Below are 15,126 nucleotides of genomic sequence, written 5' to 3'. Positions count from 1 at the left end.
GCCCGGTTCTGACCACCACACTTTAAAGTAAGGTGTAGACAGATTGGAGCAAGTGCTGAGGAGGGTGATGTTGATGGTTAATTTATTTATTTAGTTAGTTCACTTTCCCCCCCACCCTCCCCGCTAGGCAGGCTCAGGGCGGCTTCCAGGAACTGACAAGCAGTATACATTCACAATAAAATATGAAACATCAGTTAAAACATAACCAGTCAATATAAAACATTCATTAGATGGCGATAAAACTAAAGTGCAATTTAGGGACACAGTCGGCGGTACCGCCGCATTAGCTCGTATAGGATCGGAGTTCGCCACAGGGTGCTGCTGGTAAAACGTCGCTCCTATCGGAACGCCTGCCTGAAAAGTTCTGTTTTCACGGCCCTGCGGAACTGTGGCAAGTCCCGCAGGGCCCTGATCTCGGCAGGGAGCTCGTTCCAGTAGGACGGAGCTACAAACGAAAAAGCCCTCGTCCTGGTCACCATCAACCTGACTTCCTTAGGGTCAGGGAGGTCCAGGTGGTTTGGGGATCCTGATCGCAGTGCTCTCTGGGGAACATGTGGGGAAAGGCGGTCCCTCAGGTAGGCCGGTCCCTGACCATAGAGGGCTTTAAAGGTCAAAAACAGCACCTTGAAGCGAATCCAGAATGCTATTGGCAGCCAGTGCAGAGTCTTAAGCACAGGCTGGATGTGCTCCCACCTGGGGATTCCCATCAACAGCCTGGCCGCCGCATTCTGCACCAATTGCAGCTTCCGGAGTTGCACCAAGGGCAGCCCCATATAGAGAGCATTGCAGTAGTCCAACCTCAAGGTGACCATAGCGTGGATCACTGTCGCCAGATCATTGCGTTCGAGGAAGGGAACCAACTGCCTAATCAGCCGAAGATGGTAAAAGGCTGCATTGGCAGCGGCCGCTACCTGAGCCTCCATTGTTAAGGAAGCATCCAGGAGCACTCCCAAACTCCTGACCCTCGGAGCTGGCACCAACGGCGCCCCACCGAAGGCCGGGAGTGGGATCCCTACCCCCATACCGCTCCGACTCAGGCACAGGACCTCCGTCTTCGTCGGATTCAATTTCAATCAACTCAGTCTAAGCCATCCAGCCACATCCTGCAACGCCTGGTCCAGATCTTCTGGGGTAGAGTCAGACTGACCGCCCAACATCAGATAGAGCTGGGTGTCATCCGCATATTTGTGACAACCCAGCCCATGCCTCCGGGCAATCTGGGCAAGGGGGTGGGGTGCCTTCGGGACTGCTGCTCCCCAATGGCCACCCTTTGTCCCCGACCTTGGAGAAAGGAGACAAGCCATTGCAAGGCGAGCCCCTGAATCCCCATGTCGGCGAGGCGGTGGGCAAGCAGCTGATGGTCGACCATGTCGAACGCCGCCAACAGGTCTAGCAACAGCAGCACTGCCGCCCTGCCCCGATCCAGATGCCTCTGGAGTAGTCCAATCCGTAAATAGGTCCTGTGAGGAAAGGTTGATGGAATTGGGTATGTTTAGCCTGGAGAAGAGAAGACTGAGGAAAGATGCGCTGGTAGTCTTGAATTCGCTGAATCAGGGAAGTGGGTGAAGACGTTCTCTATTGCATGGGTGGGGGGAGGGACCAGGTCTTATCCCTATGGGCTTGAGTTGGTGTTGCAAAGGGCCATCAGGTAGCAGCTGAGTTACAGTGATCCCATAGGGCGGGGGTGTCGAATAGGGTTGCCAACCCCCAGGGCCGGCTCACTCACTAGGCGAACGAGGCGATCGCCTAGAGCGGGCCGGCCCTTAGGGGCGCCAAGCTGCACCCGGCCCCGTACTCTGGGAGTTTCTTGATTATTTGTGTTTTTCATTCTTCCTAAAATGCATTTATTTTTGAAAATTGGTGGGTGCATGGGATCTTCGCCAGAAGGGATCTTCGCCTAGGGTGTAAAATAAGCTGGGGCCGGCCCTGCCAACCCCCCCAGTTTGACAGGGGTCCCCCGCTTTTGGGGGGCTTCTACCCACCGCCGGCCAGTTGGCCATTGGGGGAAGTCCCGCCCCCAATCCCCAAACACCCCCAGCCACCCCTCTCCCTTCTCTCTTGAGAGAGAGGAGGCAGAGGGGTGGCTGCGGGCCGTGCGCCCGATCTCTGCGCGCGCGGGGGGGGAACGCCGGCTCCATGCACTTAAAGGGGCCCGTTTAAATGCAAGGAGCCAGCATTTCCCATGCGCCCGATGCTGCGCATGGGGTGGGGAACGCCAGCTCTCTGCACTTAAAGGGGCCCCTGGTGGAGGTCTTCCGTAAGAAGCCAGAGAGCCACCCGTCATGGATTCCCTGCCCTGAACGGGGATTGATATAAATGGCCTGTAAGACCCTTTCCAGTTTAGGATCCTGTGATTTAAAACCTTGCTCCCCACCGAAGCAGGGTGTCTCCCTTGTGAGCCGTGACGGGGAGCAAAAGGAGGAACTCAGCACAGGCTTTCCGTTTTGGGGTGCGGCTTGGTGTTCGGCATCAGGTCTGGTTCCGGCATATGTCAGAGCATCTCCAGCCAGTCTGCGACGTTTTCCACCCCTGTTGTAAACATTAGATTCCATGTCAAAAATGAAGTCAAATGAGGAGGAGGTTCTTGTATTTTATCGTAATGAAATATGGAAAACAGGCCAAAGGACCCATCAAAACTGACTGCTTTCTTCTCAGCATAATCAGGAAACATGCCTCTTTTAATAGGAAAACAATTAGACCAAATTGTTAACCAAAAATTGACAACTTTCTTCTTTTTCTTCTTCATCTTCTTCTTGAGCATATTCTGAACATATTCAGGAAATACATGATATTTTATACGTGGACTGACATCATCATATCATCATCATGGGAATAATATTCAAAAGGCATAATTGGTTACAAAAACTTAAACAACATTTACATAAAAATCTCCTTATTGGTCAAATGTAAGAAAGGTGTGTCTATGCAATGGCGTCACATATTTACTTGACATGACCTAAGGCATATCAGCTAAAGCTTGTTCTTACCTAAACCAAAGTATTCATTACTGATACGAGACTAAAATCCTATCTGACCCAGACATTGCAAGGTTTGCCCTAAGAACTACAGAATCATGAACTTTGTACCTATTATGTTGTCTGCTAACAATATCAGACCTACAAGAGAAAAGCCTTCTATATAACAGGCCTTTCTAACATCCTAATAAAATATTACTTAAATAATAAATCTATAAAAACCAGAGAAATATAAATATGAACAATCAAGAAGAAGAAACTTATATATGAAAATCTTTATATTCCCATTCATACTACACCCCCTTCATCTGTGATGCTGTCCGACCCCCCCCCCCCCCCGCAAGCTAACTACGTGATGAATCTAATTAACAACAACTTCTCGTTTGGCAGCTAAATTACACCCGACCTGGGCTTCCGAAGTTGAACCCAAGGCTTCTGGAGACCTGGAAAAACGAAGTGAAGGAGAAAGGACACATCAACTGCCCTAATAACGTAAGTGCTCGTAGGGTCCGGAGACAGGATTTGGAGATGGGCATGGAGATGAGCAGTCCTAGAGAGGCATGCTTCTCTTGCCTGGGGTGGGTGAAGGTGGCCATGATTGCTGGCATCTGCTATGAATATGCAAGGGCACCACTATGCACTATTGAATGGGGCAGGAGATGTTTGGGTCAACAGCCCGAGGCAGGGACCCAGTCTAGAACTTGCAGAGAGGCAGAGCCCTCCCCCCTTAAAAAGTTCCTTCATTTATATTTCTCCCCGGTGAGGGCCCAAAGCGGCTTATGTTTTGTCCTTTCCTCCACTTTATCCTCACAACAACCCTGTGAGGTAGGTCAGGCTGCGAGTGAGTGACTGGCCCAAGGTCACCCAGTGAGCGGCCGTGGCAGAGTGAGGATTTGAACCTGGGCCTTCCAGTTTCTAGTCTGACAGCCTAGCCAGTGTACCATACTGGCTCCCCTCTTTTTGAGGGCATCCCCTTTTCTGTAGATGCCAGGTGCTTCCTAGCCCTGAGCCAGTGGCAACATCCAGCTAGACTGAATGCCAGCCCCTCAGGCGCTGATGGTGCAAAGAACTCCTCCCTGCCCCTCTGCATTGTGGGTAAAGGAATTCTGGGCTCCTCTAAGGCTGTCAGTCCCAGACTGTCCCAATATCGTGGCCGTCTGCTTGAGTTATGTTTGTAGATGTATTTGTTCCATTCCTTAACATGGCGATTTTAGATGTGGATCGAGGTGGGTAGCCATGTTAGTCTCTCTGCACCAGTAGAAAAGAGCAAGAGTCCAGGAGCACCTTAAAGACGAACCAAATTTGTGGCAGGGGAGAAGCTTTCGTGAGTCACTGCTCGTCCCCTACCACAAATTTGAAGAAGAGAAGAGATGGGGTTAATACCCCGCCCTTCACTACCCGAAGGAGTCTCAGAGCGGCTGACAATCTCCTTTCCCCTTCCCTTCCCCTCCCCACAACAGACACCCTGTGAGGTAGGCAGAACTGAGAGAGAGCTTTCGAGAACTGCTCTTTAGACACTCGTTCTAACTGCTTGGAAGAGGAAGGGGAGGAATTTCCACCTCTCCTTGTCCTTTTAAAGATTTAAAGGGGCTTAGCCAAACCGTTGTTGGATTCTTCGGTGTTGCTTTTTACATACACTCAAAGTCAGGGGTCTTTTGGGGCCAGAGCGCGCCGGAGTGCTGCTCCGGGAGCCCAGGCGCCAGAACAAATGGCGGTGGCAACAAGCCCCGCCCCCAGCTCCCCACGCTGCGGCCCCCTGCCACCTCCCTGGGCCAGCGCTGGAGCGCTGCGGCCTGTGGAGGGCTAGTCCCAAAGTGCTGCAGCCCTGGGGGGGTCACAAGAGGCCCCCCGCCGCCTCCCAAGGCCAGCGCCGGAGTGCTGCGGCCCGTGGGAGGGCAGAAGAGGGCCCCCGCTGCCTCCCAGGGTAAGTGAGGGATCCGTGGGGGTGGTGGAGGCTTGATTGGGGGAGTGGGGGTGGGAGAGCCTCCCCCCATCTCTTTGCCCTTTTTTCCCTCCTCTTCTTTCTCTCTTTCCGTTCTCTTCCTTCCTTCCTCTCTTTTCCTTCTTCTTTCCTTCTCTCTCTTTACCTCTTTTCCTTCTTCCCTTCTCGCTCTTTCTTTCTTTCCCTCCTTCTTCCCTTCTCGCTCTTTCTTTCCCTCCTTCTTTCCTTCTCTTTCTTTTCCTCTTTCCTTCCTTCTTTCCTTCTCTTTCACTCTTTCATTCCATTGTTCCTTCTCTCTACACACTCTCTCTCTCTCTTTCCTTCCCTCTTTCCTCCTTCTGCGGCCCAACTCTAGTGAGAAGGGGTTTAAACTTTAAACCTCTTCTCTCTTCGCTCCCTTCCCCGCCCCCGCTGGCTGGGGAAAGGAAGGGGAGGCCTTTGAATATGCCTCCCCCCCCCCTTTTGCTTCCCTTTCTGACATCACTTCCGGTGATGTCAGGGGGCGTTGCATATGCTAATGAGCTACTATGCTAATAGCCTAGTAGTTCATTAGCATACCGTATGTTAACGAGCTCCTGCAACTCTTTTTCTAGGAAAAGACCCCTGCTCACAGTACAAATCTTCATTGGTGTTATGGACGAGGCTCAAAACAACTCTCTTGTCGGGTTGTTCACAGCTGGGGCAGTCATGGCTGCCATGACCGCGCTGCTTCGTCCCTTGCGTCGGGGACAATCCAGGGCTTCCACCCACTTGCTGCTGCAAGCGGGAGCCCCGAATCAAGTCCCTTGCACCAGACCTCCTTCCAGGGGGTCCAGCGGAGCTCAGGATCTCCCAAAAGCTCTTCTAAAAGTAACGAAGAGCCGGCGGTACCTGGGAGTGAAGCCCAGTGCCTCCTCTCCCTGTACCTGGGAGTGAAGCCCGGCCTCCTCTCCCTGTGAGGTCGGTGGGGCTGAGAGAGCTCTTTCGAGAACTGCTTTTGAGAGAACAGCTCTGAAACAACTTGTAACTGACCCAAGGTCACACCAGCAGCTGCATGTGGAGGAGTGGGGAATCCAATCCGGTTCTCCCAGATTAGAGTCCACTCTCCTAACCACTACAACCAAACTGGCTCTCTAATCTGTTTAGTCTTTAAGGTGCTACTGGACTCCTACTCTTTTCTGATTTTAAATGTGCCCTTTCAAAAAGGACACTATGTAAAGTGGTTCTGAAATCTACACATCAGCTGAGATTCTTGTTTACTCCTGCTGCAGTTAGTCAAGTAAGCTTTGCATCCCATTGTGGAAACTCTCCACAGTCCAACCCTGTGGTTCAGCCTCGGCAGGGGGTCGTTTGATCACTACGCAATGAGCCACCCACAGTCTGAAACCTGTTTGCACCTCAGCTGTGGCAGGTAGCTCCGGCTGATCAGTCAGATGTTGCCGGCCTTTGCGTTGTGGCAAAGAAACCTGCTTTCCGGCAGGAATTTTGTGTATACGTCCTAATTAGGGGAAGACGGCACTGATTTTTAAAGCCGAGGGATGCAATTAGCGGAGCTGCATATTCAGATCAAGTGTCTTTGCATGCCGGCAATTCTGATTAGTTGTTTGCACGCTTAGATTCCCGGCTGCTCGAGGGCTGTCGCATTTAATCTTCTCAGCAAATCAGACACATATATTTTGGCAGGAAGAGGGGGGGGGGGAAGCATACACACAAACCAGCTTTGGGTGCATATCTACAGCTTACGTCTCCGGTTTGGTGTCATGGTTAGGAGCGCGGACTCTAATCTGCGGTTTGATTCCCCACTCCTCCACATGCAGCTGCTGGCGTGACCTTGGGTCAGTCACAAGTTCTCTCAGAGCTGTTCTCTCTCAAGAGCAGTCCTCGAAAGAGCTCCCTCAGCCCCACCTGCCTCACGGGGTGTCTGTTGTGGGGAGGGGAAGGGAAAGGAGATTGTAAACCGCTCTAAGACTCCTTCGGGTAGTGAAGGGCATAGGGTATAAATCCAACCTCTTCTTCTTTCGTTTGTGAGACCTGAGCAGGGCTGTGAAAGACACAGGACGTTTTGGAGGGCTTTCATTCATAGGGTCACCATAAGTCGGAAGGGACTTGACAGCACTTAGCGCTTGCACACACACACACCAGAGAGCCAGTTTGGTGTCGTGGTTAAGTGCGCGGACTCTAATCTGGGAGGACTGGGTTTGATTCCCCACTCCTCCACTTGCACCTGGCTGGATGACCTTGGGCAAGCCATAGTTCTGATAAGAGCTGTTCTTGAAAAAGAGCCATTTCTGTCAGAGTTCTCTCAGCCCTTCCTAACTTATAGGGTGTTGTGGGGAGGGGAAGGGAAAGGGGATTGTAAGCCACTCTGAGACTCCTTTGGGTCATGAAGGGCGGAGTATAAATCCAATCTCTTCTTCTTCTTCTTCTTCTTCTTCTTTTACCTCACCAGGTGTCTGTTGTGGGGAAGGGAAGGGAAAGGGATTGTGAGTCGCTCTGAGACGCCTTTGGGTAGTGAAGGGCAGGGTATAAATCCAATCTCTTCTTCTTCTTCTTTTACCTCACAGGGTGTCTGTTGTGGGGAGGGGAAGGGAAAGGAGTTTGTAAGCCGCTCTGAGGCTCCTTTGGGTAGTGAAGGGCGGGGTATAAATCCAATCTCTTCTTCTTCTTCTTCTACCTCACAGGGTGACTGTTGTGGGGAGAGGAAGGGAAAAGAGTTTGTAAGCCACTCTGAGACTCCTTTGGGTAGTGAAGGGCGGGGTATAAATCCAATCTCTTTTTCTTCTTCTGCTTCTTTTACCTCACAGGGTGTCTGTTGTGGGGAAGGGAAGGGAAAGGGATTGTGAGTCGCTCCGAGACGCCTTTGGGTAGTGAAGGGCATGCATAAATCCAATCTCTTCTTCTTCTTCTTCTTCTTCTTCTTCTTCTTCTTCTTCTTCTTCTTCTTCTTCTTCTTCTTCTTCTTCTTCCTCACAGGGTGTCTGTTGTGGGGAGGGGAAGGGAAAGGAGTTTGTAAGCCGCTCTGAGGCTCCTTCGGGTAGTGAAGGGCAGGGTATAAATCCAATCTCCTTTTGTTCTTTTACCTCACAGGGTGTCTGTTGTGGGGAGGGGAAGGGAAAGGAGTTTGTAAGCCGCTCTGAGACACCTTTGGGTAGTGAAGGGCGGGGTATAAATCCAATCTCTTCTTCTTCTTCTTCTATAAATCCAGTCTCTTCTTCTTTTTCTTCTTTTACCTCACAGGGTGTCTGTTGTGGGGAGGGGGAGGGAAATGAGTTTGTCAACCGCTCTGAGAGACCTTTGGGTAGTGAAGGGCGGGGTATAAATCCAATCTCCTCTTCTTCTTTTCTTCTTTTGAATGTAAAACCTAGACGATGCAGCCGCTTTTTCCTTTGAGCGGCAGCCTCTTCCCACACTGCTGTGCGATTGCCCAGCGGGGCCTCCCGTAACTGCTTGTCAAATGCGCACGTTTCAAAGACCCGCTGAAGGATAAATTTTGCCTACCGGGTGCTAAGCCGCACGACTCCCATTAGTGTTAATGAGAAGCATGTGGCGAGATCCCGTTGGATGATCTATCAAATAACCTTGCGTTGATTAGACGGCACTCACCTCGAGAGGAGACCTCCCGGGAATGGCGGAGACGCAGTCCTGGAAACGCAGGAACCCTTCCCTCGAAGGGAGGGGGCGGGAGGACCCCACTCACCATCTTCCTCTCTGTCTTCCTTCCTTCCCAGTGCTGCGCCGCCATCTATTCCAGCGTGTCTGGCTTAAAAGCCCACCTCGCAAACTGCAACAAGGTAAGAGTCTCAAGGGTTTTGTTGTTGTTGTTTGTTTGTTGTTGCTTTGAGAGTCACCTTGGGCAGGACTCTAAATAGATTAATTGGCGCCGCTTGAAGTGGAGAACCGGAAACGCCCCCTTTGGTTCCGTCTGTCTCCAGAATTCCCAGAGGGCAACTCTGGGATCAGAAGCAGCAAGCCGTAGCAGCAGCCTGGACCGTGAAGAGGCGTGTCCTCCAGAGCACTGTTCCCTCTAACCTGAGTGAGTGTGAGTTAGCTCACAGTTTTTTAAGTCTCCAGCTCACACATTTTTGTCTCAGCTCAGGAAGGAGGGCTCCAGAGCAAACTGATTCATGCAGCAGCCAAATCACCTGCTCACAACCTTAATGCCAGTGGCTCACAAAGTAGGATTTTTACTCGTAAGTCTCCACAGCTTAGAGGGAACATTGCATGGGAAAGGGCATTTAGAGAAAGAGGTACTTTTCTCCCTTTCTCACAATACAAGAACTCATGGGCACTTCATGAAATTGCTGAGCGGTCGGCTTAGAACGGATAAAAGGAAGTCCTTCTTCACCCAAAGAGTGATTAACACTTGGAATTCACTGCCACAGGAAGTGGTGGCGGCTACAAGCATGGACAGCTTCAAAAGGGAATTAGATAAGCATATGGAGCAGAGGTCCATCAGTGGCTCTTAGCCACAAGGTATAGATAGGGGCTCTGGGGCAAGTGATGCTCTGCAGGGGTCATTTCCTGCAGGAGCGCACAGGAGCGGAGCTCCGGCAGTAAAGAGCCCAGGGGGTGGGCACATGCAACAAGCTCCGCCCACTGCTCCCAGCAGCCCTCAGTCAGAGCAAGAAGCAGCCAGGTAAGTTGCAGAGCCCCCCCCCCCGGTGCGGCATATGCAAATGAGTTATGCTAATGAGTTATGCTAATGAGCTCCTGCACCTCTTTTTCTACAAACTGACCCCTGATGCTCTGTCATCTTGGTGTTTGGGGGGGTCAACAGTGGGAGGGCTTCTAGTGTCCTGGCCCCACTGGTGGACCTCCTGATGGCCTCTGGTATTTCTGGCCACTGTGTGACACAGAGTGTTGGACTGGATGGGCCTTTGGCCTGATCCAACATTGGCGTCTCTTCTGTTCTTATGTTCTTATTGCTCCAGCCACCTATAGGAGAGTAGCCGTGGTGCAGTAGTAGAGCATGTGGTCCCAGGTCCCAGGCCGTCTGGTTGTGGGGAGGGGCAGGGAAAGGGATTATAAGCCACTCTGAGACTCCCTCGGGTAGTGAAGGGCAGGGTATCAATCCAATCTCTTCTTCTTCACCATCAAATCACGGCTGACTTACAGCGACCCATTTGGTTTTTCGAGGCAAGAGATGAACAAAGGTGGTTTGCTGTTCCCTGCCTTCACGTAGCCGTCCTGGACTTCCTTGGTCTTCCTCACATAGCAACCCTGGACTTCCCGTCCAAGCACCAGGGCTGACCCTGATTCACTTCTGCGATCTGATGGGATTGGGGCTAGCATGGGCCATCCAGGTCAAAGCAGCTCAACTTTATTCTCTCTTGCTCCGGATTGCAAGACTAGATCGAATGGGTGGAAATGACAAGGGAGTCGTTACTGGCTAAATATCAGGAAAGACTTCCTAACTGTAAGAGAGGTCGAGCAGTGGAACAGTCTACCTCGGGAGGGGGGGTGGATGCTCCTTCGCTGGACGTTTCCAAGCGGAGGCTGGGTGACCATCTCTTTCGGGTATGCTGTAGGGCTGTCTTTCGGCTACGCTCCTGCAGAGTGCGGGGGGTTGGACTAGATGACCTGCAAAGGTCCCTTCCGACTCTAACATTCTATGATTCTATGAATATTTACCAGGCCCGCTTTTTGAAATCCACTGGGGCTAGTAACCATCGCTGCAGGTTCCGATGGAGCCGGGAACGGCCAATTTGTCGGTTCAGCCGCTTCAGACGGATGCGTCTAATACCACAAAAACCCTCTTCCTTCAAATCTACACCGCAGCTTCGGGGCGGCCATCCATTATGTCCTTGTCGATGGAGAATATCTTAGGGCACTCTCTCCTGATTGTTCCAAGAAGGGTTGAAAGCCCATTCGTTTTTCCCCGCAAGGTCACCGATGGCAGAAATCTGGTGTTTTAACAAAGAAGGGTTGAAAGCCCATCACCGATGGCAGAAATCTGGTGTTTTAATTAGCTGCTCAACAGCCTAGAAGAGAAATTACTGAAAGCCTGTATCGATCTACCCAGACCATAAATTAGAGGAAGTCTCTGCTCGAGTGTTTCTAGCACAGGCTGGGCGGGCTGGCTTCTGCGAGGGCCGTGCGTTCCTGGCAATATTTAAATGTAAAAATAGATATAGGAATGCGGACGCGGCGTGGTGAGCACAGCCCCAAAATGGCGGAGGCGGCTTATTTTCAGCCACGGGTTAAAGACCCTTTCGCTGTGGGGGAGAGCAGCGTCAGACGTCTTGCTGGTCAAAAGCCTCACGTGGTCCTGCCCTCTTTCGGAAAACACTGGGGGTCATTTCCTGCAGGAGCGCACAGGAGCGGAGCTCCAGCAGTAAAGAGCCCAGGGGGCGGGCACATGCAACAAGCCCCACCCCCTGCTCCTAGCAGCCCTCAGTCAGAACAAGAAGCAGCCAGGTAAGTTGCAGAGCTCCCCCCGTCCCCCTGGTCCAAGACAGTCCAGTGGCACCTTTAAGACCAAGTTTTATTCAGGTACCGCTCCCTCGTGTGCGAGGACAGATCTACACGTCCCCCCCCCCAATAGCTAGCAATCCAAAACAGTCCAGTGGCGCCTGAGTGGTGGGTGCTGCCTTCTGACATACTTCCGGTGAAGCCAGAGTGTGTGGCATATGCAAATAAGGTATGCTAATGAGTTATTCTAATGAGCTCCTGCACCTCTTTTTCTACGAAATGACCCCTGGCGGGCACTATGGCACACACGGGTTGAAATGTTTTGATGTCTGCCGCCTGAGAGGCAGTTTGGTGTAGTGGTTAGGAGCACAGACTCTAATCTGGGAGAACCGGGTTTTCCCCCCACTCCTCCACATGCAGCTGCTGGTGTGACCTTGGGTCAGTTACAAGTTGTCTCAGAGCTGTTCTCTCTCAAGAGCAGTCCTCTCAGAGCTCTCTCAGCCCCACCTACCTCACAGGGTGTCTGTTGTGGGGAGGGAGTGGAAGGAGATTGTAGGCCGCTCTGAGACTCCCAAGTGATAGGGTTGCCATCCCCCAGGTGGGGCCTGGAGATCTCCCACTTTTACAACTGATCTCCAGCTGACAGAGATCAGCTCCCCTGGAGAAAATGGCTGCATCGGAGGGTGGACTCTATGGCACCTCTCCTCCTGAAACCCCGCCCTCTCCTGGCTCCATTCCCAAAGTATCTAGGTAGTTTCCAATCCAGACCTGACAACCCTACCAAGTGAAGGGCGGGGGTATAAATCCAATCTCCTCTTTTTCTTCTTCTTCTTAGGCTGCCATCACACACACTTAGTAACAGATTGGGTATGATAAACATGCTACTTCCTGTTGACCAACACAAAGTTAACTCTGTAATTACTGAGGTGTTTTAATTGGATAAATATATTGAGCAGAGATCCATCAGTGGCTATTAGCCACGAGGTCTAGATAGGAACTTTCAGTCTGGGGCAAGTGATGCTCTGCATTCTTGGTGCTTGGGGGGGAGGGAAACAGTGGGAGGGCTTCTAGTGTCTTGGACCCATTGCTGGACCTCCTGATGGCACCTGGTACTTTTGGCCACTGTGTGACAGAGTGTTGGACTGGATGGGCCATTGGCCTGATCCAGCATTGGCTTCTCTTATGTTCTTATATGGAGCTGAGGTCCATCAGTGGCTATTAGCCACAAGGTACAGATAGTAACTCTCGGTCTGGGGCAAGGGATGCCCTGTATTCTTGGTGCTTGGGGGAGTGTGGGCAACAGTAGGAGGGCTTCTAGTGTCCTTGCCCCACTGCTGGACCTGATGGCACCTGGTATTTTTGGCTTCTGTGTGCCACAGAGTGTTGGACTGGATGGGCCATTGGTCTGATCCAACATTGGCTTCTCTTACGTTCTTATGTTCTTATAATTTGTAAACCCAGCACCAGCTTTGAGTCCATTGGGCTAAGCCAAGCTTCCAACCAAGAGTCAGATGGTACTAGTAAAGATGGTGGAGCATTGCTAGTAAAGATGGTAAAGCATTCGATTCACCGAGTGGTCATCTGAACTTGATAGCAAGGCACCATGCTATCGTTGAAATCAGTCACATGATTCCGTCATCTGCTGTCCGTGGCGGTGCAGTCCAAGAACGATTTTACTCTCTCGTCTGCCTTTTGTGCAGACGAGCTCTTAAGTTTGCAAGAGTGAAGGTTGCAGCAGGAGCGGGAGCTCACGTTAACTGGTGTTTGCCTTGCAGGGGGACCACTCCGTGGGAAAATACCGATGTCTTCTGTGTCAGAAGGAGTTTAGCTCAGAAAGCGGAGTCAAGTATCACATCATTAAGACCCACTCAGAGGTAAGCGCTGTGTTTTGCTGGGGGAAGGCTTCCTGCCGGAAACTGTGTGCGTCACTCCAAACCCTCTTGAGGACTAGAGAGTTGCGACTGCAGTCAGGGTGAGCTTGGTGGTGACTGGCTGGGTTTGCGCCTTTCTCTTTGTTTGAGACGCTTGGTTCTTCTTCTGTGGTGTTCTGGAAGAGGTTTTCAGACAGTCTCGGGGCAGTGTCTGTCGATCCGTACATCTGCCAAGAAACCGAGGCACGTGTGCATCAGAAACCCCAACTCAGCATAGAGGATTTGGTGGCGTGTTCTAGAGCAGGGGTCCCTCATCCTTTTTGAGCTGACAGGAACCTTTGGTGATTGCCACCTGGCGTGGTGGGCACAGCCACAAAATGGCTGCCACGGCTGTCCTTCAAGTCACATAGTGAAGATCCTTGTGCTGTGGTGGCAGCTGCTGCCAAAGAAACATTTTTTAAAAATCTACACAGCCATTCAGACTTTCAGTGGCCAGTCAGAAGCCTTGCTGGGCAGAAGTCCCACCTGGCCTGGCCCACTTTATAAAAACACTTGATGGGCTCCAGGGCAGGTGTTGGTAACACCTTGATGCCCACGGGCACCATGTCGGAGACCCCTGTTCTGGGGCATGCATACAATTTCTTTGTAGCGATGCTGGTCTGTCTGGTTGGGCATTAGCAGTGGGGGTTTTGTAGAAAAAGTCCAGCAGGAACTCATTAGCATAATAGGCCACGCCCAACAGCAGAAACACATTAGCATATTAGGCTACACCCCTGACAGAGCAGCTCATTAGCCTATTAGCCCACACCCCCACGTTACCAGAACTGTGGTCATCCAGCCACACCCACCTTTTGCTTGTTATTCTGTTTACCTTGTTTGTTGTCAAAACCCAGGGCCTTTTTTTGTTGCAGGAACTCCTTTGCATGTTATTTTATTTAAAGCCCTACATGGCCAGGGTCCAGCATACCTGAGGGACCGCTTTTCCCCACACAGGCCCCAAAGAGCACTTCGGTCGGGGTCTCAACACCGTCTTGTGACCCCGGGCCCTAAAGAGGCCAGGCTTGCTGCCACAAGGGCCAGGTCCTTTTCGGTGGCGGCTCCTATCTGGTAAAACGAGCTCCCGGAGGAGATCAGGGCCCTGCGGCACCTGTTACAGTTCCGCAGGGCCTGTAAGACGGAGCTCTTCCGCCAGGCTTTCGAATAGGAGCCGCCCCCGCCACTACCACCACCAACAGGGGCCTGCAAAGCAGCACTGCTGGATGAGGCCATTGAACATCGGGGCCACAGCATCCTCCCTTTTTGAGTCAAGGGTAAGTGCAATAGGGAGTGAGTGTGTCAGTCACGCAGGATCCTTGTGCGCTGCCCACTGTATTTAACTGTTTTAAAATGTTTTAATTACATTTTTATTGCACTGTGTGCCTTGATTGTGGAATTATGGTGTTGTATGGCACCCATATACTGTAAGCCGCCCTGAGCCCGCATGCGGGGAGGGCGGGGTATAAATGAAATTAAATAAATAAATAAATAAATAAATAAAATAACATGCAAAGGAGTTCCTGCAACAAAAAAAGGCCCTGGGTTTTGACATTAGCATAGAGATGCTTTGCCAGGCCTTAAATCCAGAGTCATGGGGTGGGGAGGGCTTTGGGGTATATTCTAGCCAACACTCTCAATACATCCAATGAAATGCTAATGCCCAGGGCTATTTTGGGGCAGGAACGCACAGGAAGGGAGTTCCGGCTGGCTCCCGAGTTGGCCACGCCCAGCAGGAACTCATTAGCAAAACAGGCCACACCCAACAGCAGAAACTCGTTAGGATTGGCTACATTAGGGGTGTGTGGAGGCTGCAGCTGGTGCAGAATGCGGCGGCCAGGCTGGTTGCTGGTGTCTCGAAGTGGGACCACATCCAGCCTGTGCTGAAAGCGCTGCACTTGCTGCCTATAGCATT

At 51.6% G+C, this 15,126-nt stretch overlaps 1 protein-coding gene across 1 annotated transcript in view; it reads left to right on the top strand.

Moving 5' to 3' along the window:
• The window catches only part of ZNF512B (zinc finger protein 512B), a 60,920-nt gene that overhangs the window by 40,957 nt on the left and 4,837 nt on the right, over positions 1 to 15,126 (top strand). The window contains exons 13-15 of the mRNA XM_015413105.1: positions 3,366 to 3,467; positions 8,625 to 8,687; positions 13,083 to 13,181. Of these exons, the coding sequence (XP_015268591.1) occupies positions 3,366 to 3,467; positions 8,625 to 8,687; positions 13,083 to 13,181 (264 nt within the window). The remainder of the gene's footprint in view (positions 1 to 3,365; positions 3,468 to 8,624; positions 8,688 to 13,082; positions 13,182 to 15,126) is intronic.

This window comes from Gekko japonicus, unplaced genomic scaffold (assembly GCF_001447785.1).
Source record: "Gekko japonicus isolate JY-2015 unplaced genomic scaffold, Gekko_japonicus_V1.1 scaffold3824, whole genome shotgun sequence".
Classification (NCBI taxonomy): domain Eukaryota; kingdom Metazoa; phylum Chordata; class Lepidosauria; order Squamata; family Gekkonidae; genus Gekko; species Gekko japonicus.
The sequence above is the reverse complement of the archived record's forward strand: the minus strand, read 5'-3'. Positions and strand labels throughout refer to the sequence as shown.